This window comes from Nyctibius grandis, chromosome 4 (genome assembly GCF_013368605.1).
Source record: "Nyctibius grandis isolate bNycGra1 chromosome 4, bNycGra1.pri, whole genome shotgun sequence".
NCBI lineage: Eukaryota > Metazoa > Chordata > Aves > Nyctibiiformes > Nyctibiidae > Nyctibius > Nyctibius grandis.
In genome coordinates, this window is record NC_090661.1 from 11,153,653 (window position 1) to 11,178,195 (window position 24,543).

The 24,543-nt window shown below is 39.2% G+C and overlaps 1 protein-coding gene across 4 annotated transcripts in view; it reads left to right on the forward strand.

The window, feature by feature from the left end:
• Window positions 1-24,543, forward strand: part of GALNT18 (polypeptide N-acetylgalactosaminyltransferase 18) — a 253,855-nt gene that overhangs the window by 132,976 nt on the left and 96,336 nt on the right. For 3 of the 4 annotated variants that reach the window (XM_068399285.1, XM_068399289.1, XM_068399287.1), the window contains exons 5-7: window positions 18,109-18,292; window positions 19,136-19,333; window positions 21,851-21,965. In XM_068399285.1, the coding sequence (XP_068255386.1) occupies window positions 18,109-18,292; window positions 19,136-19,333; window positions 21,851-21,965 (497 nt within the window). The remainder of the gene's footprint in view (window positions 1-18,108; window positions 18,293-19,135; window positions 19,334-21,850; window positions 21,966-24,543) is intronic. The other variant, XM_068399286.1, reaches the window with a different exon arrangement.

The following is a 24,543-nucleotide window of genomic DNA, read 5'->3' on the forward strand; positions in this document are numbered from 1 at the left end:
TTTTTTCTGGTTTAACTTTTAAATTATTTTTTTCTCCTTTTATTGAAATTGTTAGCTTTATATCTTAACATCTTCCCTGTATTTCTCCTGCAGTTTAGTATTTGACTAAACTTACTACTTAAACTAGTTCTTTGCTTTTTTTTTTTGGTTGTGTTCAAGTGATTTGGCAGTGAGCAAATTTGGACAGTTTTTCTGTGTTTTGAATGAAAGCTGTTTTTTAAATGTTACTGATGACTGTGTAGTGTTTAGAGCCAGCTATTTGTCTTGCCAAATTGTTAAAGCTATCATCCCCCCACAGGCTGCTGGTGTGACTATTCAGTATTGCTCGTGGGAGGATACTACATTTTCCAGTGAACTTCTGTTCAAAAAAAGATCTTCCAGCTTGGCGATGGGAGATACTGCTGTCATTCCATTTCCCCCATCAAAGGGTGATCCTGAAATACCAACTCTAAAAGTGAAGTTGCTACAATGAATTTTCTGTCTGAAATATGTTAATATTTATGAATGTTCGAAAGGGCTTGTTACTCAAGAGTTCCTCTTGGTGTTCAGATTTATGAGGAAAAAATATTCTTTTCAGTGGCAAATTGCAGAAAGAGTTTTAGATCTTCTATTGCCGTTCTTTTGTTTTATGGCTCATGGTTCTTGTAAGTAGTTAGTCTGAAGCAAGTTATTTTTATGGTTTCAAACACAAGTATCTAGATTTCATCACCATATGTTTGTGGTATTTTGATTTTTAACTGTGCCAGACAACAAACTTATGTGTACTGTTAATATATTTGTCTTTACTGTATGCTTCATTTTATCCATCTATAAAGAGCATTCGACAATATTTGCTGAGTAAACCTAAAAAGAGATGAGACAAGCTTCTGTCAGGATTAATTGAAACATAGTTCCCTCTGTGTTGGGGCAAGAAGGAGGACCAGACGATCTCTCAAAGTCCATTCAGTGCTGCAGTCTTTGGTTCTCAATTTGTCAGACTATTTTTGGTCTTTAAATGGAAGAGCTCAGTTTATAAACACTCAGTGACTGGTCAGCATGTGGATTTTCAGGGCAGGGATTTCACATTCTAAGAAACATGTTACGGTTTCTGACCGTCATAAAAATATCTCAGGAACTGTTCTTCCTGTTGAAGGGAAGGTGGAAAAGTTGCAACCAGTAGAAGAAAGTTCTCTCTGTATTTGGTGGCTCTATTTTTATTCTACTACAAATAATTTCTGACCTCAAAATTTTGTGAGGCTTAGACAAATATGGAAATATTAGATCCTCTGAAAGCCCTTAACAGTCCTGTGAGTGTTCTTGTACCAATAGGCAGAACTAGAGATCTCTCATGTTGTAACATTCAAAATAGTTGGTAAACATTGACTGTGTCCACACTACCAAATTTTTCTGAGACATGCTTTTAAACAGAGATTGCTCTGTATGAAAGAAAAACAAGCAGTCAGGCTCTGCAATCCGTTTGAATTGTATATGGAGAATATACGTAAAAAGGTTCACAGCTTGTTCTTTGCATAACAGCCTGTGGTGCATAAGATCACCATATTCCTTCGCATTAGTGTTTTCTCATTTACCATCTGCGAGCAAGTAATTGCAAAGCTCGGTTTCCTTAGCAAACTGTTGCTGTTGGAAGACTTGTGACACAGAACAACTTCAGCTTGATTTGTATTTATTAACTGATGTATATAATTTTAAAGTGGAAGGAGTTTGTAGTTTTACTTAGTCACTGATAGCAGAGTTTCATAAACGTTAGTGAAACAGACTCACTCCATTTATCTCACTACTGGTGAACCCGTTCGTTGAGCTGAATGCTGGGTAGTGTTTATCTCTGTGCAGATCTATGAAAATCAGAAAACTTCTATTCAGTCACCTAAATGTGGGCTTAGGAGACAAGCTTCAGATATCTGTTTCTAAAACCTTGACTGTACATCTTCAGAAACATGCACTTAGATTCTTGGCACGGTTTTACTTTGTCTATGAAATTGAAAATATATTATTATTAAAATCAGGTTTGGTGACTTTATGACTGGGTGTTGCAAGCTCACAGAAGTGTTTAAGGGCTAAATCATATGCATCCTAATTTCTGTATTGCTCTCAGACCATCTTACTCAATGTCATTTGTTCTGTGGCTGCTTGTTTATTTTATCAGAAGACTGGCATGTATCAAAATAAAATTAATGCATTCTCACCAAGGCAGATGTGAACTCTATCACAGAGTCACAGAATGGCTGAGGTAGGAAGCGACCTCTGAAGATCATCTAGTCCCACCCCTCTGCTCAAAGCTGGGTCCCCTGGAGTAAGTTGCCCAAGACCATGTCCAGTTAGGTTTTCAAAATCTCCAACAGCAGTAATATCTTTGTAACACTAGTGAAAAAGATTTAGTGACTGGAAATTTAAGCCAGAAATATGAAGTTAAAACATAAAAGAAATTTGACAGCATTTTTGCATGTGGACATAACCTCTTTTGCTCTGTGAGCCCAGCTGAGCCTCACTGACTATATTTGCTTAATTCAGTCACTGGATAGTTCTCACCAAATCTGCTCTTGTCAACTTAATTCACAGAAGTATTTCTGATGGCCACATGCTAAGGAGTTGTAAAAAGTGCCTTCGCTTCAACAATTAAAAGGATAGAGCTTCAGAGCAATGTCTCATAAGACTAAAATGTTATTAAAAATACATGGTTAGTGTTATTTTAAGAATGGCATATTGGTGTGAAAAATTAAAATGATACTGAACTTGTCAAGGAAATAGACCTCAGATAGCTGTGCATGAACCAACTCAGGTGGTTTTATACCATGCCTCAGGGTCTGGGTAAGTGAGGTCAGCCCGGAGGGTGTGCCCAGGCACGAGCGCTGTCAGTCACTTCTTGGCTGGACAGCTGTAGTGTGAAATAGGTAGAGATGGCATCTACGGGAACTGCCACTAATCCAGAGCACTGCAGCCTGTTTCCTCAGCCACAGAGCTATGCTATACTGTACATAGCAGCCTGTCCTACTCTCTGCATGAGTTTCTTTTAACAATTTTAAGTGGATCTAAGGTCTCAGACTTTAAGGTGTGCTGCATGGCCTGGGTCTGGGATAGCTAAATATTTGTTAGGCATTCCAGGCAGAAGACTCTAGCTAACAGGTCCTTTCCTCTGGCATTACAGAGCTCTCTGCCAGAGCTTTAACACGTTTGGCTGGAGTACAATCTTCCAAGGCAAATGCAGTCAAAACCTGTAGGGTGAACTTCCCTGTGAACTGCTGCTATGACAAATGTTACTGTTCTCACACTGGAAAGACCATGTCTTTGTCCTTGCCACCTTAAACATTAAACATCTGCAAACTCTTCTCCCAATCGCGTACCGTAGGCTCAGTCTTGCAAGTAAATCAGTCAAGCTGCTCCCAGACCTGGAGGCGGTACATCTGCACAGCGCTCCCTATGCAGACGTAGTGGTTCATTAGTGCTAGCTCAGGTGGTGGTGTGTGCTGTGAACTGCTCTGTATAGCAGTGTCCTTGGATGCTGTGGTGTCCTGTCCTTATAGGACACTGTCTTTACTTGCTGAATGGTAAAACCCAGTCTTATACTTGATAATACTATGCTAGTGGATACTTTAGGCTTTCAAACAGAGGTCTTAATGGTGTTTGGTCATGTGCTAGTGAAATACAAAGTGTCTATGAAGAGAAAGAAATGACTGGATTTTAGTGAAGAGAATAGTGAAAAACCTTTAAGAGGTATGTCCTGGTACTGCTGCTGATTTTGTTCAGTACACTGTAAAGTGAAGGGATCAATGAGTTCCAAAACAAAAGTAGCAGAAGGGTGGAGAAAAATAAGGCATTGTTTGACGAGTATAGATGTTATGTGTAGATACAGACAAGAGGAAACAGAGACATAGCTCGTCAATTAATGGCTTTAGATTTAACTGTAAAGAAACTCTTTTGATTAGAAGAGAATTGCCACTTCGCTCTCTTTGTTAAGATAACAACTGGTATGTTGTTTGTTTATCTACCTGAAGGGATTAAACAAAGCATGTACAAGACAAATCTTTATTAGGATTTGATACAAAAAAACTTTTCTGAAGCACAATTGCAGCACAGCAATTTTAATTACTGTTCACAAATGCTTCCAATTAACACTCACGGTGTTTACTTTTTAGCTATGGTGAAGATTCACATAGCAAATAAAAAAAGGAAGTCTGACATAAGTTTTCACGTGCAGCTTAGCAGAAAGACTGAGAATAACTTCTTGCAAGTCGGTGGTCTTCTTGGGTTTCGGAAGATTATTTGCTTCTTCTGTGTAGTAGGTTTGGGTGTTTTTGTTCTTCTGGATAGTGTAACAGAGGAAAATAACATCTGCTGACTTTTTTAAAGAGATGTTATGAAACCTACTAGCTATCTGCGTTTTAATTGTTTTAATCACCCTGATTTGTCTGTGGTGAAAGGTGCGAACATTGACTAGTCTCCGTTTTGCAGTATTTCAACTGTGACCACTTCTTGTTTACCTCTTCAAGTATTTTGTCTTTCTATGTTTATGACATTTACTGGAGTTTCTTGTTTTCCTGGTTTGAGTTCCATAATTGGAATTGTAGCATGAGGTTCAGGTTCCCATTCTTCATGTGAACTGCAAACGTCGCTCTGGTAGCAAACCCTGCAAGTTCCTCTGATGAACATATAAACCTCTTCAGTGGAAACATGGTACAGAATGCAAGTGGTCAAGGACTTCATAAAGGTGGGCCGCTTTGCTGTCCGATGGCAAAGATTTGCATGACAATAAATTAGGTGTAATTATATCCCAACTTTAGTAAGCAGATGTGTTGTTATACAGACTTTTTTGGTGCTTTATGGATTGAAGTAGCAGCTAGCCAGTGCTAGTAGGGCAGTGAACATCAAGGCAACCTTGATGTTTATTATTTTGGTTTGGTCAGATAAAATGTAACCTGCTGGTTCATGTCATGGATGAAGCGACAGGCTTGGGATCAAGAAGAGTCCAAAACGTCCATGTTATTTTGCTCTGTCTTGCCTTGCCCCATGTGGCACAGTGGCTATGATTGTAGTCTCCAGTGCTGGTGAGAGAGAGTGAGAAGCTGGGAAAATAAATCAGGCTTTGCTGGCTGTGTAATGTGCATATACATTTATTAGTCTGACTCACGAAACATCACAGAAATTTTATGTTAACTTGCAGTTTGTTTAGGCCACTTAACTCTTTCCAGCATAGGTAGCACGGCCGTGTTTGCTATGTAGACTACAATGTACACGTTTGTAACTTCTCCTATCAGGGCAGATTTAGAAAGGGGAGTGATGAGGCCCTTGAAGATGGAAGAGTCACATTCCTGGAGAAGATTTTTGCTATTCAGCTTTCTAAGAGACCCACGTCTGAGGCTTTTTGAGCTTTGGAAAGATCACCAAAATTTCTATGGAATAAATGCTGCTCAGTATTTTAAAGATGTGGATATTATAATTCTGACTTTACTACCTTCTGGAGCAATCTCCTCCTGCAGCTTAATAATAAGAATATAGCTGTATAATAACTCTTGAAGGTTAACTAAGATGGATGCCACGTAGGAAAATGAGATCATTACCCAGTCTGAAGTTGTCAAGTGGTTTTCAATACAACATATTGCAATATGCAGACAAGGTAGAAATTTAATGCTCATAGTTGGAGAGAATTTAATCATGGAATTTCATTATGAAATTTAGCTGTGCAAGAAGCACTCTTTTGAAGATGCTAAAGGTTCAAATCTGAGAAGTCAGACAGTAACTATTCTGAAAAATGTACATATACTGCAAATCAAATTGCAAATCATTGCAAATCAAAATCCAGTCCAAGGAAATTAGCCTGTGTCTGTGCAAAATCATTATTCACAATGAAAGGTCAAACGGTAGACTGGAAGAATTGTATAGGAGGTGATAGTTTCAAGCCCTTGAATCTCTGTAATAAATGGAGTCTAGTAGGTTTATGGTGCTACAGACCACATCAGGGCTAGCTAAGTGAGATACAGACGGTACTTAGTGCTAACAGTCCTTTGTAAAAACATCTCCTGGAAAAGACCTTAAAATTCCCAAGCAATATTTTATATACATGTCAAGTTTCAGAAATATAATGTGTATAAGAAATAATAATGTCAGTAAAAATTATGCTGGGAGCTCTTCATGAAGACATTTAAAATTTACTGCATTTGTTGAGAAAATGAAGCTATCTGAAAAATGTGGTAGGGGAGGGCCTGGATACAAATGCCTGTGTGCATAGTTTTCCACACGAACAGTAAGTTTGACACATCCTGAGTTGTACTTACTGGGCAGTGGCTGATGGATCCCGAGGGTCTCTCTGCTTTGACCACAGGTGTTAAAGCGTTGCTTTAGAAGGTAAATTTTGAAGAAAAGAGCTAAAATTAAATGACAAAAAATAATGAGAAAGGATACTAAAATTAATGTAAACTTTACCGGAACACAAACAATGAACAAACCTGTTGTAATGTATCTAAATATTAGTAACAGAAATTGTAATTCAAGTATATTCTTATGGACTCTTGTTTGCCTAATACTCAGTGAAAAAATGTAAGTTAGAAGATATTTAAATGTTTTTGTTAAGCTTAGGCATTGTCTTCCCCTGTGGAAATATTCTTTAGTGGGATCTCCCAAGATCTAAGTTATTTCAGTGCCTAGTTTATGCTTTTGATTTCAGTCCATTTTCTGTGACTATTATCCGTAGCATCTCACAAGCTGTTGCAGTCAGCAGTGTCGGGTGTTGATGTGTGACCAATTCAGAGAGGGGACTGCTACCTGCTGAACCCCTGGCAGCAGGTCCAGAAGTGCTGTGCGTTTCCTCGTGGGTTTCTCAGCCAGCACCAACCTGCTCTGCTTTTGCTGACACGACAAGAAGTTGAACTGGAATCCCAGCCTGCTTCCTATACTCTGGAGCAGGTACTGTCCTTCCCTGGTAGTTCCAGGAACCTGATGTGTAAAGCAGCCACCTGGAGCAGCGCACTCATCTGAGCCTCCGGCTGCTCACTCGGGTGTGATTCCAGTCGGTGGAAATTCTGTCATATCTCAGCACGTGAAAAGACACTTCTACTGCTTGTAATGTCAAAAAATATTGACACTACTGCCGGTTGTTTCTGGGGAGCGGGAAAGGCAAGGCTGGTGTGTGTTCCTCTTTGTGCGTGTTTTATGCAAGCAAGGCTTCCGCCCTCCTGGGAGGCATATTAATAGCCAGATTAACATACTGTAGTTTTAAAATAACATACTCCTAATCAAGCAGGATTTAACCAAATCTTTCTCCGACTGCAGTGGGGTGCTAGTAACAGTGCTGTACCTGTATTTTAAATTGAAAAGGTATTATGAATTCTAGTTTCAACTTACTGCCTGGGTTATTTTTAATGCCTCGCGTTTTTTTCAGAAAACATAAGGGTTGCTGCTAGTGTCCCTCATGTGTTTCTGATGCAAAAAGGCAAGACATGAACAACAATTGTAGTAAAACAATTAAAACCCAAACATTTCTTTAAAACTAATGGAGAGATTGTGATCAGATGCCTACAGAGAAATTTTCTATAATAGCTGATGAAACGCTTAAAGTATTTGTTGCATGCTGATGTATTTCATGTAAAGATACAAATTGTATGCTTTCGTGTTCTCTTAATACTTGGAGTTTGGGATTTTAGGAAGCAGTGGATGATACACTATTATAATAAGCAGTCCTTTACTTGGAGATCATATATGCTGGATTTAGAGGTTCTCCACAGCTACCAAATGGCACAATCCCAGCACTGTGTTACTCCTAAGGAGTAATCAAATATTCTGGGAAAGAAGCAAGCCAGAATTTGTTGCTTTAATTTGTAAATGTACGTAGTGGTTTCTTCCAAAAAAACAGTTTCTATCTTTAGATAGAAACAAAACCTGCAGCTCTTGTGGTATTCAAACTGAATTATTTCTGATTTGAATGGGTACTTTACAGGAGTAAGAACTATTTGGATTTTGTCCTTATTTTTAGGAAGTTTCAAAAAGGAGAAGTTTTAATGTCCAAGTTATTCAAACGATGTGAATTAAACCCCATGACTTAAATAGCACAGTAGATACCTACCAGATTGTCCCAAATGAACTTGGAAGTTGTCTGTGAGGTGACATTCCTCCTAGGAGTGTAGTGGAAGTACACACTGCTTGCTTGGTAGGTGATGGTACAGGTCCTGCTCCTTCTTTTTATGCCAGGTTAGCAGGCTCTGATAGATGTGCAGTGTAATATATTGTGTTCGGCAGAATTTTTCAAGACTACATGGTATAACTCAAGGGCACGTGAGAGCTGGCTTTTACAAGGGCCAATTATAACTTGCACTTGCTGTCATGTGTGATGTTGCATTCAGGGTCTGGACATGTAACAGTTTTTTCTGAAAAGTTCTCATTGACTTCAGTGATATCAGGGTTTCACCCTGTAAAATTTTTACTTGAGAGTGGTATTATCTGATCTATTCTTGTTTGGATTGCCAGCAACATACTAGCCATTAGAATAATAAACAAAAATTGCTCATATTGGTATAATTTGCTTTTTTTTTTTTTTCCTTTTGTCTGTTGACAGAAACATCTTGTGTGAATGCAGCTCTGCACAAGTCCTTTTTGTGAACTAATCCCATTTATGGAAAAGAACCTTCCTGCCTAGACAGGCTGTATTTCTCCTTGGTGTACTGGGTGCTGTATTGCTATTGCTGTGGTGAATTGCATTCTTCTGCAAGTGGCAGTCCACCTTTGAAAGGAGGAGATAATAGCAGGTCACACGCAACATGAGCATAGGTAGTCAAGAAATCAATCTTTCTGACCTGCAATGTGGACAGAACATTTTGCATCTGATGTATGAGAGTTGTCTGGTAGAGTAAGAGTCATTCATTGAAAAGAAGAGCTGGTAACTCTACATTTGGACCAGGTTAAAAAATGCACCACAGAAGGTGGTGTTTTGTTTTGTTGGTTTGCTGTTTTTTTTTCCTGTTAACTGCAGTTTGATTTGTAGAGTGAGATCTCAAAAAGAGAAATAGTGTTATTGCTGTCCTGACCCTCAAGGACGCTCTCACAGTATCATCAGGTTTGGTGCATGCTATCTACTGTTTTGCTCCTGAGGAAGTAATTCTATGCAATGAGTATAAAATTGGATTATAATTTCTGATATAAAGTAAGATTTTCACAAAAACCAATGTAGCACACAAGGCTAAGTCCTATTTGTTAAAACCAAACCCTATCTTTTAGTGCTTTCTGGCATTCTTTTAGATAATCTTTAATAGTGAATGTTATTTAATATTGTTTAATTGGACCTGCTTTGGGTCGAGGCTTGGACTGCAGAGGTCCCTTCCCACCGGAGTATTCTGATTACTTTCTGGTTCTACTTCCTTTTATCATCCTGTTCCCAACTTTCTTGCTGTTAGAGAAGTTTGATCCAGAGAGGAATATAAGCAACTCTGTTCCATACATTTCTAACTGTGTATTTGCAACTTATGTGACTGATTTCCTCTGAATCCACTCCAGAAATAAAGTAGTTACACTTGGACTATTGTGTTTTAATTGGCAGTTTCCTTTTTCTTATGTATCTGTTGTCATAACATGAACTGCCACGCTGTTCCTTGGAGTCATGATTATTTATCAAGTTTGCAGTACAGCAAGCGACTTGCTGCGTCTTATGGTTATAGAAATACAGAGTATTTCTAATGTGCTCTTCAGATTGTATTTTCTAGATTTATACAGTCTGCTCTGGCTCTGTTCAGGCATTTAGTTTCTTTTTCTAAATAGTGATTTTTCTGTTCCATACACGTCCAAGAAATAGACTAGAATTAAATACTGTATATTGAAAAAAAACCAAACACTTGGATTACTGGAAGCAGCTGCTATGCAGCTGGGACTAGAATGCATTTCTCAGGCACTTCTCTTTAACATTTAAAGGTCATTTTACAAATGAATCCAGGAACACCAAAAAATGAAATTATGAACTCAGAATTTTGACTGATTATTTCAGCAGCGTATTATGTTCACTGCCTCACTTCTAATGCATGGTCTTGGTGCTTGCGTACTTCTCACTTTATGGCCCCTTTCTAGAACTATTGTATCCAAATAAATATCAGAAGTCATTCTTGCATCAGATATCATATGCATATCTGATTTCAGTGATAGTGGTTGTACCTGATGAGGTTTAACCATTGTTGTGATCACATCATCGTAGCCATAATATATCCAGTAACAGTCCCTAAACGGGAAGCAGTTATACACAGTACACCGGCGTGGAATAGTGTTCCTGCTGAGATTAATTCAAGCATCCAGCAATCAGAAAGTTGAATGGAACAATTAAGGTTGTATAATTACAGGTCTGTGTTTAAAGATTTTTTGAAGATTTAAACACCTTTCTATTGAAAGGGTTCTAGGTATTGCCATGAAGAGATACATAGCAGCCTCTGTACCCTGGCTTTGTTGTTTGTATGGCGGTTGGTGACTATTGGCAGCGCTGGGAAAGTCCCCGTTCTACTTTTAGCTTGTGTTTGCATGTTCTCTGGTGTAAGCACACACACACACACATGCCCAACTGTATTGTCAGTTTTGAACTTTCTTATGTGGGAATTTTGTAATCTAAGACAAGTTACTTTCTGCTTTTTTTATTAGTCCTGCCTTGCCACATACACTTAAATTCATTAAAGAGCTCAAAGGAATGTTCACCTGAGAGCAGATTTATTTTATTTTCCTCTCTTGATGTTAACACTTAACATCAAGATTTATTAAGATGCAGCAATATTTCTAGGTAGGACTTAATGATCTGGAGGGGGGTATCCCACTTTCATGGCTGGGAATGGAACTATGCATCATTTAGAGAAAACCCAAAGTGAACCCAAGTAGTGTATGTGTCTATTACAGAATCACAGAATCACAGAATGTTAGGGACTGGAAGGGACCTCGAAAGATCATCTAGTCCAATCCCCCTGCCGGAGCAGGATTTCCTAGACCATATCACACAGGAACGCGTCCAGGCAGGTTTTGAATGTCTCCAGAGAAGGAGACTCCACAACCTCTCTGGGCAGCCTGTTCCAGTGTTCGGTTACCCTCACTGTAAAGAAGTTTTTTCTCATGTTTATGTGGAACCTCCTGTGTTCCAGCTTGCACCCATTGCCCCTTGTCCTGTCAAGGAATGTCACTGAGAAGAGCCTGGCTTCATCCTCATGACACTTGCCCTTTACATATTTATAAACATTAATGAGGTCACCCCTCAGTCTCCTCTTCTCCAAGGTAAAGAGACCCAGCTCCCTTAGCCTCTCCTCATAAGGGAGATGTTCCACCCCCTTAATCATGTTCGTGGCTCTGCGCTGGACTCTCTGTAGCAGTTCCCTGTCCTTCTTGAACTGAGGGGCCCAGAACTGGACACAATATTCCAGATGCGGCCTCACCAGGGCAGAGTAGAGGGGGAGGAGAACCTCTCTTGACCTGTTAAATCTGTGTCTGTTAGATCGCTGAAGGAATAGCTGCTGGTACATGTCTCTTCTGCAAAACTTGTTTTGTATTGGGAGGTGTGCTAGTTACTGATTACTGTTTTGAAGTGGAATTATTTGCTGGTATGTGGTTCTTGTGCTATCAGATTCCCAGGACTGTACAAGCAGCAAGAGGATTCAGAGAAGTCTCCACCTAAGCTCTTTCCATACGTAGACATGATGTTTGTTGTGAGGACTTGAGAATGGATCAAAGAAGTCCCCATCAAACCTTTGAAAGCAACGTGTGCTTCCCACTCCTCTGTATTAGGTTCTGCTGGGCAATTGAGAGTGTTTAGGGGCCGAGAGGGGAAATATATATATTTTTTTTGCCTTTATTGCAGGAGAAGGGTGCTGTTCATGTGCTAGACGAAAGAAATCCTTGGCTTGTAGTCCGAGGTGTGAGCTGGAGTGAATTGTTGTAGGCCTCATTTATCTTAATAGACCTGGGGAAGTTTGACAGCACCTGAGACTTTGGATTACTGAATGCAAAGGTTGTGACTGTGAAAGTTCATTACGCTATCTGGCTTTACATGTGGATAGCCTGAACTTCTGAGATTAGATTATGCATCTCTGTCAATGATACAAGTTAGGTATAGTAATGGAGGAAAAGGACTGTACTGCTTTTTTGTTTTTGAGGTCTGTCCAAATCAATTCATTGCATCGCGTTGGTAATTTCCGTTGGGTGGTTTATCTATTACCAGTTAACATGAGGTTATTAAATACGTGTGCACAGCAGGCCCTTGTTATCTGTTTGTGCATTGTTACCCTCTGTTGCAAACATTCTATAAACACATGTGCATTACAAATGACATGCCTCTATTTGGTTATAAATATTTTCCATTTGGAATTATCTGCTTCTGCTACAGAGATGAGAGGTGATCACTTGAGCATGAAAGATAAGGGGCTAGAGGAAAGGAGAATAAAAATTATGAAGCACTGAGCTGCATACGAAATAAGTGACATAATCCAATGTACAATCCTGTTAGATTAAGTGCAGGAAATGGTTTTTCTTACATGCCTAGCTGCTGCCATGAATTCGAGTTATTATGTTAATTCAAGTTGTATGCCTACACAGTGACTGAGAGGGAAGGGAGGGGGTTTTTTTACAGCAAACCTGGTATAACAGGCTGGCTTTATTTGCCAGAAAGAAAGTTAGCTATGTTAATACATTCTGTTTTTCTAAAGGCTATGAAATTGTTATTGGAAGAGTGGAAAAGCAGCTCTTCCTGTTCCTAAGGCTTTGGGCCACAATCAGATAAAGAAGATGGAAAAATCTTGGTTTAAAATTAATTGGTTTGTGTGAATTCTGTCTTTTTGCCAATTTGCTTGCCTTTCATGCAGAAGCAAGATGTACTTGATGAGATGCTGCTAAGTGTGGCAGCAGCTCGCATGGTGTATTGACTTGTGGTCTGCCAGTTGGCTGTTTTGCCTTGGTGCAAGGCAGTGGATCCCCTTCTGACCTACTGCACAGGGCGTGCAGGAAAGTCCTGGGATCCTTGCCAGGAGCAAACTGACCAGCGGCCTCTTGGCTCTGAGACAGGCAGTAGCTCTGCTGTATTCCTGCAGCTGCTGTAATGATTTGCCTTTAAAAGTGTCCTTTATGATCCAAGAAAATATCTAACATAGTTCTTTACCTGGGGACCAAAGTGTGCCTTCTAGGCAGCTCAATGAACACATAAAGCTAGAGCATAAAAATAATGAATTGGCAGGATTTTGCGCCTTTCATATAATATGTCAATTCACAATTTCTGGCACAGGGAGGACAATTATGACGTTAAACCCCTTTCTGTATTGAAGAATAATTTCTTTCCTTTCACAGTAAAAGAAGCCATGTTTGTGCCAAGTGCTAAGGTTAAAGAGGGACACTGTAATTCCTGGGCCTTTGACATGGAAATAAATTTTTCCCTAAAGGTAGAAGCACAAGGCTTGCAGAGATGGCAATAGCATCCAGCTTGCATTCTGCTGCACTGAAGTCAGCAGGGACTTTTAGGCTTTAGAAAATACATAAAGTTATGAGAGCGCTTTAATTTATTTCTTTATTATTTTAGCTCTGTTGGCAAACTTCCAGCTAAGAAGAAGAGTTTTAAAAAGTCAGTAAAATGCATCTGTCTTGGCAAAGCATGAGTGTCAGACTTTACAAATGTAATTGTTCTGAGAGATGTGAGGACTCATTTAAGCACTCAGAATGGGAGTGCATTAAAGCATGAAAGTTATTGAAAGTGAAACTTAATTGACTGTTCTTTAAGCTACTTCTCTATGAATGTGAGGCACTAATTTATTATTTATGATAACACTGTTTGTATCAGTAACTTCAAAATTTGAAGTCTGGGGACAATTGCACAGCTGCTGTAGGACACTGGAGTAAGGCACAAAGGCACCATATGTCATTGAGCATCTAGCCTGATAACTTCCCAGTTTAGGGAGGGTAGAGGCATACAAAATGTAGGCCGGTTGCACACGACTGGATGAAGAGCATGATCTGTAGATGATGTTCCTTCTGAGGAACTCCCTGGGGCATAAGGAGAGCAGTTGCATTGCCAAGGCCTCTCTCAAGCCCACCATTCTCTCGGACTGTATCCTGAAAGGAATATGGCTTGTGAAGGGATTTTCATGAACTGAATGATCCCTTCACATACAATCTCTGTAGCTGTGGGGTGGCTGACGTCTTCTGACTCCTTATGCTCCCTGCATCCATCCTGCCCTGCTTCTGCCCCTTCCTGAGAAGGCAAAGTTGCATGAATTCTTTAGCACTGCTTTGTCATGCTGAATAGGGAAACTTGACAAACAAAATCTTTGTGGATGCGTTAAAAAACAAACAAACAACCTCTTAGAAGTATTAGAACTTAATTATGTTAATGTTAAACATAATTATGGCACATTAATTATGTTTTCTACATTTATGAGGAGAGTTGTGCTGTGCTCTCCAGACATCTGTACCATATAGAGACAGGTGGTAGAGTGCAACATTTCCAAGCACCAGATTGACACCGTTTTCCCATTCCATATATGGCTGCTCTTCCTCTCCACTTGCAGATACTCATTTAGCTTAGTCAGATTGATTCCTTATTTGAGCGAGCCTGTGCTGAAAGGCAAATGCATCTATCTTTATAAGCCTGTTTGTTTCCATAATTAGAAATCGAATCAACAGTGTATTGAAGATGGCACATGTGCTCATTCCCTTTCTTCTCCCTATGGTGGCATAAAGCAGCGAAGCACAATAATTAGTGAAAAAGACTGTTTATTATTCAGGCAACGTATCTGAAGTGGAAAAAAACAGAGCACGGGTTAAAAATCTATTGCTGAAGACCATCAGTGGCATCACAAAGTGTATGATCAGTTTTAGGAGGAGAGTCCCATCGTGCAGTCCAGTTGGGCAGGGTGCTCTAAAACTGTCAAAGACAACTGAACTCAGATTTCTCATGTAAAACTCAGGAAAACGTGGAATGCATGAAAAAACCTGACTTAAGTATCCTGCTAGGGCATCTTTAATGTTCTTCACAAAATAGTGACTTTTTTACATTTATTTACATGTCTGTTGTGTCCTGTGGCTAAGTGAAAATGATACGGTTTTTTAGTAGACTTATCTTTTCTTCTGGGAGAGTCTGCCCAATAGGTTTTGTAAGACAAAGGGTGCACATAATGCTCTACTCAGCATTCTGCCTTTGCAAAGCAAGGCTAATCTGTTTTAAATAACAAAGGCCAGAAAATGCCTGACTGCACAATATTGCTTTGTCTCCTGTGGACATGCTACAGAGTAAGTCACTGCTTGTGGGCCAGTATTGAAGATTAGGTAAAATGCAGCACTTTTCCTCCACCTTGTGAGGCTGATATTGAAGTCCAGGGAAGCATTCCTCCATACTGACTGACCATGGGTAAGCCTGCAAGGTTCCCCTGAGACTCAGGCCACTTCATCTGCAAAAAGCTGGAGTGTAACCAGAAAATCAGAAGTATGTACTGCCTAGTAAATGTCAGAGTGATAATGTGCAGCTGAAGTTGTGCTGGTGGCAAGCCAAGATTTGGGTTCTGTTCCATTTCCACCTATTTCTGTACTATACCTAGCTATGAAAAAGATTTTGTGTTTACTTAAGCTTATTAAGTCAGTCCCCATTAGGAAAAGTATATGACAGGAGTAAGAATAACCCACTTGCTAAAAACGAAGGTGATTGAGAGAACAATGACTCTATCAAGGGTACTGATTTTCGAGTCCTTAATTAGAACCTGCTTTCCTTTTATATATTTTGTACCCAGTAGTGATACTGCATTGTTGTGGCAAATAAAGCTTCCTGGTATTGTGAAGCTATGAACAGCCACTTACACCGAGAACAAAGCTTTCCTCTTCTTGTTTTGATATTCACGCTCCACAATGTTACATTTTGGGAATAGAGAACTGTTTTGCACGATTTTTAGGTGGGCCCAATTTCAGTAACGTAAATGTCTTCTTTTGAATTTAAAGTGCTATTAGCTAGTGGTTGGATAGTTTTGTGCTTGCTACAAATCTGTGTGTGCTAGGGGATGAACTAAGAACTTGTGGCTTTGCACAAGCGTGATAGAAAACCTGAATGTGATTTATTTTTTTTTTTTTTGCTTTATAAAGGAAAGAAAGTGTATTGGTCAATACGCAGCAAATCAAATACAAAGTAGAATAGTGCTCTATGCTATATGTGTTAATGCCTCATATTGTTTATTCAAGGTGATGCAGTCATAGATAAACAATTTGAATAGATATTGACAATATAATGTGGAAAATTCTAGGAATATATTGAGTCCATTCCTAAAATATAGCTCCAGTTTAAGTATTGTGATGGACATGGTCATCAGATGATTTCTTTTTAATTCTTGTTCTTTATGAAAAACTGTAAGTATCAGCACTTTTCTTTGGTATTCTCTCGCTTCCATGCTGAGAGTTCATTTATGCAAAGGTATGTGCCGTGCACAGTCCTGCAGCGCCAGTGGAACCATCTGCAAGAGCATCCTGCCTGGTGGCTCTTTGAGTGTCTTTACAAAGAGGGGTGAATTTAAGGAGTCTTTGTGCTTGGCCATCTTGTCCTTTCCTCTGTATTCTCAGAGAAGTAGGTCCACTACGGTCATATGGGTTGTAACAGTCTCTAGGTTAGAGGACCCCTTATGAAACAGCTCTGTTCCTCTTTGTCAGCCTAAGAGAGGACACATCCACCTCCTTTCCGAGGATGAACATTTAATGTGGCTAATAAGCGGGCTTGCTTTTAATTTTCTGTTGCATTAACCATTCTAGTGTGCATGTTGTCCAGATCTGTTTGAGGCGACCAGTTCCCAGAGTGGTTGGCTTATCATGTCTGTCAAAATTCCATATCAGAAGCTACCTGGGCTCAGTGCAGAAATGCCCCCCTGGCATGTAGCTAGGAGCAGACTGCACTGCTGATGCCAGCAAAACAATAGAAGAGAAAGTCTCATTGGTTAGGTTTAAAAGAAAAACCCTGTTGTATTTTATTGGGAAGTAATTTGGGCCAGCCAACATGACAGAAGTTGTACTCCCTCCCACACTTCTGACTACAGGGTGCTGCTCCTTCCTCTGCTGGGCTCTGGTGCCATCCCCCATCTGATGTGACCTCTCAGCTCAGTGCCCCAGGGCACTACGTACTGGCCAAATGCAGAAAGAAAACTGCTGTTCCCTAGAATGTAAAGTCTAAATAGACTGAAAAGAAGAAATAAGTGTGGTGATCCCATTTTGCAGATGGGGAATTGATTATGGAGAAGTGGCTTGATCAAGATTTCAGAGAAAGGGCCGGGCAGCACTGAGCTTTTAATGCAGATTTGAAGATATCCAGTTTAGCATCGTAACCACAGGAGCATTATTCTGCATCACAGCAAAGACATTTCTGGATTTGTGGAGAGATTCGGAAGAAAGGGAACTTAATAACACCAAGGGAATTCTGAGTGGTATCATAACATCAACAGAGCATAGCAATGCTAATAAGGAATAGTAGTGAACAGTGTTTTCAGTTAATAGTAATAGTGAGCAGCATATTTCAGCTCTGCCTATTGGATTTTCTCATGCAATGGTCTTTAAACCAGAAATATGATAGCTGTTGATTAAAAAGTTATCATATTTTAATTAGGAATGATTCTCCTCCAGTACTTTCACTGGTCTTTGTTCTGCTGAGAAAAGAGCAGAAGTCATGGAACTTTTTAGTAGAGACAGAAGAGAGTCGTGGAAGTTTAGAAAGAAAAATTGAAAAAGGATAAATAATTCATTTTATTCTTTTTTTTCTTGAAATATTGGTAAAGAAAGTTCATGAACAATACTTGGGCATATTTTTCTGGAGATCCAAGATAGTTATCTTGTTTGTTGCTGCAGTAGCATAATATGCACTTATGTAACTATAGTACTTTATGATTGAGTGCTTTATTTTGTGGAATGTTAATGCTAAACAGTGGCAGGATTCTGATGTCAGTCATATAAGCTAAATAGTTACACTTGGAATTTTTTATTACTATGTAATTTATGGTCCTTCTGCTTTTTATTTGCCTCCTCTTAGACTTGACTATTTGAGAATTCTTAGTAGTTAAATCAAAGGGGAGTATTTCCATGTATGAAGACTCCTGTTGTGCTGAAAGAACAGGTTTTTACATCTTGTCGAGCTGATACTTCTTGTTAACATCTATGTTCTTTCCACAGAAGAACTCAAGGAGAAACTAAAGAAGTATGTCGATGAAGTGAATGCCCATAAGCCTGGTTTCATCAAGGTTGTTCGACACAGCAAACAAGAGGGGCTGATTCGATCTCGAGTTAGTGGATGGAGGGTAGCCACAGCACCAGTAGTCGCTCTCTTTGATGCCCATGTGGAATTCAATGTGGGATGGTATGTGTCTCCTTGAATTTTTATGACTAAGGGACCTTTTCCAAGCACTGTTTATAAATTACTGAATGGTGTTTTTCTTGCATCTAGAGGGTGAATTAGCATTCTCGTCTTTTTAATGAAGATTCAGACACAATCATGGACACAAGCATGAAAAATGTATTTGTGCTGTGTAACATAATCTAGATCCATTTGTATAGCGTGAGTTATCTGCTGGTCTAATTACAATGTATTTAAACCATATTGGAAAACTGCACATTAAAAACCTCTTCTGATAATGTAGCCCTTTGCCCATAGGGACAAATTTATCTTCTTTTAATTAAAAATATTATGTTTCTTGTCTACAGTGTAAACGAAGAAGTGTCATTTTGGCACTGAGGTTGCCACTCTGCAGAAGTAGCACATAAGTGAAACCATGTATTTCAACTTGTTCAGTCTATATATAATATCTCTGTTGCTTCTTGAGTAAAAAAGATGGTAAAAAGGCAGGAGCTTCTGTCCCTGGGATAGATGTATTATTAACTCTGATCTTGATGTCCTTGATATTATTGAGAGCCTGAAGTTATCGTTATTTGGTAGCGAGGGTGTAAATGAGCTATGATATGCAAACACTCATTTCTTCCATTCACCAGCTGACATCAAGGTTAATAATAGGGCATCCTAGGTAAAATATTGCAGTGTGTTATCTTGGGGCTCTGTCAAAACTCCATCTCAGAGCAAAGGGAGCTCTGAATGGGTAACAGCTATAGACTTCGCCCTTTCTGAAATATACAGCATAAGCCTCTATTTCCATCAGTGCTATGCTTCTACTGACATAGTCTTAACATTTTTTCCTGTTTTTTTTAGGGCTGAACCAGTCCTCACTAGGATAAAAGAAAACAGAAAAAGAGTCATTTCTCCATCATTTGATAACATTAAGTATGATAATTTTGAAATAGAGGAATATCCTCTCTCAGCGCAGGGGTTTGACTGGGAGCTGTGGTGCCGATATCTGAATCCTCCTAAGTCGTGGTGGAAACTGGAGAACACAACTGCTCCAATAAGGTAACATGCAACCGTGACCTAGATTAGTGTGTCACTGGCAATGCTCCACTAAATATGACAGATGGCAAGTGGCCTTAGCTATGTAGTAGGTTTTACTGACTGTAACATTAAATTAGACATTAAATTAGTTAAATGTCATTTTGTGGTCCTCTTCAACTTTCGTCCTTGACTCCTCCACGGTCATCAAGAAAACAGTTGTTTTCAGGAGATCTTTTTAAATAGGTTTCCTTGTTATTAGCATGGGGCTAAACACATAGCTGAAGTGAAATGGTAGACTTGAATGCACAGCTGCACTGCTTTCTCCAAATGTCTTGTCTGCTAATTTAGTGGTAATGGGCCAGAAACAGAATTTTCTTTACAAATGCATTATATAAACAGAACTGGTCTGACAGTTGTATTCTTTATAATACTGTCACACAGCTTTACAGCTGTGTTATGTCCTAGGAGTTACTGCTGGTCCCCACTGATAGTGTGTGAGCAAAGACTAAAGACTCTGTTAGATCCTGGCTTTGGTACAATCCAGCTCTGTACTTTCTTACCTTGTCTACAGTATTGTTAGGCTGGTACAGAACAATACCATTATCTCCAGGAGAGGAGTAGGTGCCTCTGAATCTCCTCAGCAGCTCTGCTGAGCTCCAGGCCTTTCTTCTGGCTATACATTCATACCAAGGAGGTCACTGGTACCTGTACTCTAGCTCTCTGCAGAAAGAAAGTGTGAAGACTGTTTTCACCAGCTGCAAAGCAGAACCTTAAATAGCAGTGACAGCGTGAGGGGGTCATCACTACCAATCAGTTTCCATGCAATCAGTGTAAGAGATGTCTTTCATCCAGTAGTTCTGTCTTTTCAGGCAGACAGCTTTTTTCAGTTGTCAGGTTAGACACTCTGAACCACACTGGCTCACATGCTGGTCCTTAGAACAGGACTCAGAATTGGAAAGCAGGAGATAAAAATTCACAGGTTTGCCACAGACATAGGTAAAAATGAGTGGTAATTTCCACATCATTAGAAATTATGAAAATGCTCTGAAATATTCTACTAAGTTCTGGAGAGGCAAACCTTCTATATTAATTATGGTGACTTTTTAAATTAAAAGTATTTAAACTCAGAATAAAGAGCAAGTCTACGTTTCCATTTTACCCCAAAACTCTTGTTCTATATGAGGATTGTGGAGTGAATGTCCTTTATGAATACTGGATGTTTAGGTTTGTTCCCTAGCCCTTTCCCTGGTGCCTTTTATTCAGTGCAATATACTCTATGCATGTGCCGGATAATTAAAATGAACAAAAAAAAGTCACATGTATTGATTGATGGCTTCTATCATGCCTCCAATATGCTTCTAGAATCGTAACAAAGGGAAACAGGTACTCTGAAAAATACTTTTAAAACAACACCAAAAGCAAGAGTACTTTGTCATAAAAGAAACATAATTTTTGAAATTACATTAACTGCTATTTTCTTCATTAATAAATACATCAGAAACAGTCTTTCATTGCTATAAAGTGGGTACTGTAGCACTTCAAGTTAAAGGCATAAATCTATAGATTTCTGTAGAATTGTACAATTTGTGATTAAGACATCCTATAATCTGTTTGAAAGCAGGTGTCTAGACTTATTGGAGCTTGAATGTTCCCACTAAATGCAGGATGATTTCCCCTGTACTGTTATTTAATATCCTGTTGTTACCAGAGTTCCTGATACCAGCATAATAATCAGAAAAGACATATTTATTTTTTGCCATTGTGGACTATAAGGTAGGAGAAAAATGAAAAGGCTTAATTACTCTGTATTCTCCTCCACTGCATCTCATAAAGGTAAAATTGTACTCTCTGTGCCTGAACTCTTACCTTCTTAAGATTGGCTCTGCATAGTAAAAGTTGGCTAATTCAGGTCATGACGTAAATAGAGTTTGCTGATTCGGTGAAGGTATCAGCGGCTATCGGTGAAGGTAATTTGGCTCATGACAACAGATTAGTGTTACAGCATGCTGGTAAGGGCAGACGTTTCTTGATTCTGTATTGCAGAACCTGACCTGGAAGTTCCTATTCAAGAAATAATCTCTTCTTTTACGTAAGCTTACAGACACAAGTTTTCTTGGCTGTAGATGAACCTAACTTCTGGCTAAACACACAAAACTCTGCATCAATGGGTATCGTTGTTAATTAACACAGACAAGAAACCTGAGAACTTAGCAAGGACAGAGACTAGAATGGCTGGTACCTTAGAAATGAGGTTGGGGCTCCTGGATCTAGTATTGTTAGGACTGAAATCCTGCCTGTTTTGGTGAATGTGTATGTCCAAACATTTTGAGTCTGTTTTCCTTCAATGGTACTTTTTTCACTGGAGGATCAAGAACATTAGAAGATAAAGCTGAATAAATCCGTTTGAGAAACACCTTCCTACGAATCTGTCTTGACACACCCTTTGACCTAGCACTTATAAATATAATGTATTTCTGAATAATAAAATTGTTCATATTCTATATGCTAATTTTGGTTGCTGCTGTTTTATTCTTCCAGAAGTCCTGCGTTGATTGGATGCTTCATAGTAGATAGAGAATATTTCCAAGAGATTGGCTTACTGGATGAAGGCATGGAAGTATATGGAGGAGAGAATGTGGAGCTCGGAATCAGGGTAAGGAACATAACCAACCAACAGTGGTGGCTTACATTTAAAATACAGCTTACTTCTTATTGCAGGGGAAAAAAACAATCAAAAATGTATGGATGCTGGTGTGGAAAGGAGATCCTCAGCTTGGTAGTAGTATAAAATGTTGTATTTGAGGAGGGAGGGGGAAAAAAAGAGCAAAAGCTCCTATATCTTTTTAAAGAACTTATCTGGGACAAGGACAGAAATACAGAATCTGGTATTCTTTCATTCAGGTAACAATGCTAGAATTCTGCAGAGATGATACCTAACACTCCCTGCTTACCTGTGATCCCAGACTCAGTGAGGAGGATAGTTTCTTACAGACATCATGGGAAAAGCCTTTCTAGATTACTTGGTTTACTTAAATTTGGAAAATCACTATAGAGCAAACTGGAATATATAGGCATTTATGCTGCCTTCCCTCTGGAGGGGAATTAAGATATTGATAAAATGCGTAAGTGCGCATATTTTCTTCTTCCATCTTACACTCTTCCTCCGTTTCCTACATGCAGTATTGTGTGTGTGATTTGTGTACTTGGCTCTTCACAGCTAAATACCATTCTGAAAATACAGTGCTCTTCTGTTTGAGAATATTTCAGGTTTTTGATACCAGAGAAATTCTTAGATAGGTAGGTCATAATGAAAAATGGTATGATGTGTGTTATAAAATTAAATTCTGAACTCTGCTATGACATGTTAGTGGAAGCTTGTATTTTGTGCTTTTTAGTTGCCAGAATAAAAGCATACAGTTATACAATAGCAAAAAAAGGAATTTATTTTTAAAATATAGAATTATCTGCTGAGACTGTGAGAAATAAACAGAAAATACTCATTTCTACTTCTGGGTCCTTGAAATTCTTTTTCTCCCATGTGTCAGAGATAAAGTGTTATTGCAGCAAGACTGAAGTGCAGGTCCACTCTGTTACATTAGAGCACAGTTTTAAGGAAAGGGAGAGAGAAATGCAAGACCGCTTCTTTTAATAACACCATTCTCCTCACTGTGAGGGCCAGAGAGCTGTCTGCTGTTCCTGAAACCTGATTTTGCAGCTCAGTGTTGCGATGAGTTGAAAATTAGTGTCACTTTGATTTTTCTTTTATTTTTTTTTCAACTGACAAAACTATTGTCTCCTTGTGAGTGCGAGGAGTTTTATCTAGTTTTGCATTGTGAGATATATACTGTCCAGCCCGCTATACTTAGCCTTGCAGAAGTTGATTGGGAAGAGTACTTTGATAGACAAGACCAGAGAGACACAAATCTCTGTGTAACTGAAGCTTTGGAGTAGACTGGATCACTGGAATAAGGCCCAACGCTGCTCTGATTTCCTTATGGCTTTTTGTCTGTCTCCAGGGAAGCAGTGCCTGACCTACAAAAATACTTTCATGTGTAACAGATTGCAGTGTGCAAGGTAACATAATGTGTGCTGCCTCATCTAACTTTATCCTGACTTGGATCTGTGTTCCTGGCTATATCAAAACAAAGTACTGAGCTGTAATGAACAGATTTTTCAGCAGTTTATTACCAACTCTTCTCACAATTCTCAGCATATCCCAGATAATACCAGGATGAATATAAATGTACAGTGCAATATTAGAGCTTCTGGGAAGCACAGTATTATTTCTAGAGATGTTAAGCTTGAAAAGCAAGCTCCTTCCCTCAGCCACCTGCTTCTGGCGCATGCCTGGGACCATACACTGCGTCTTGGCAAAATACAGGTGGCTGCTTCAAATATACTCTCATATTAGGGTGGGCAGCCTTGTCGTTCAGGTGCATCCTAAGCTCTTGTCCCTAGAGATGCAGCTCCCAGGGGCTGCCTTTCATTTCCTTTAGGTAGGGCTACGTGGGAAACTGGAGTCAGCAGGTGATATCAGGCCAGATGGTTTGTCTCTGCTGCTGAGCTACATTTTCGTCTCTGCAGCACCAAATAGTCATCTCTAGATTACTTGTGTAGCTTTCAAGTGCAAGGCTTATGATGAATCACTTAATAAAGACAGTAATTGTTCTACAAAAGCTACATCATAATTACAGTATCAGTGCAATAAATAATGTTTCCATTTTAAAATTATGCACTCCAACCCATGACTACAGATTGCTCACTGTGCTTCATCTTTCATTGCCATTTTCCTTTTTTAGGAAGTACCTAGCTTCATCTAGTATTCTGCTGTGTGATACGCATTATCATGTAGGGGTGGAGAAGCAGACGCTGTGTGCCCAAACTGGCCTGGTGTACAGGCTAGCCAAGACATAGGATGTTGTGTATCACATTCTCTGATATGATGGAGTTGAGAGCTGGTGAAATTTCCTTAATTTTTTTCATAGCTTGAGTTTCTAAGCAAATTTCACACAGCCTGTTCCCATTCTTTGCAGTATTTAGGCACTGGAAGTCAATGCTTTCATTGGGAAATTTTATGCACAAGCATGTAAGTGCAAGCATCTATAGGAACAGGAGAGGTTTCTTTCAAGTAAAGAAATAGCAAGAATTAGGATCATTTGAGCTACCTGTTTGTCTTAAACACACTAAGTAGAGCATGGTCCCATGTCCTTATTACTAATTTTGTTCCAGAG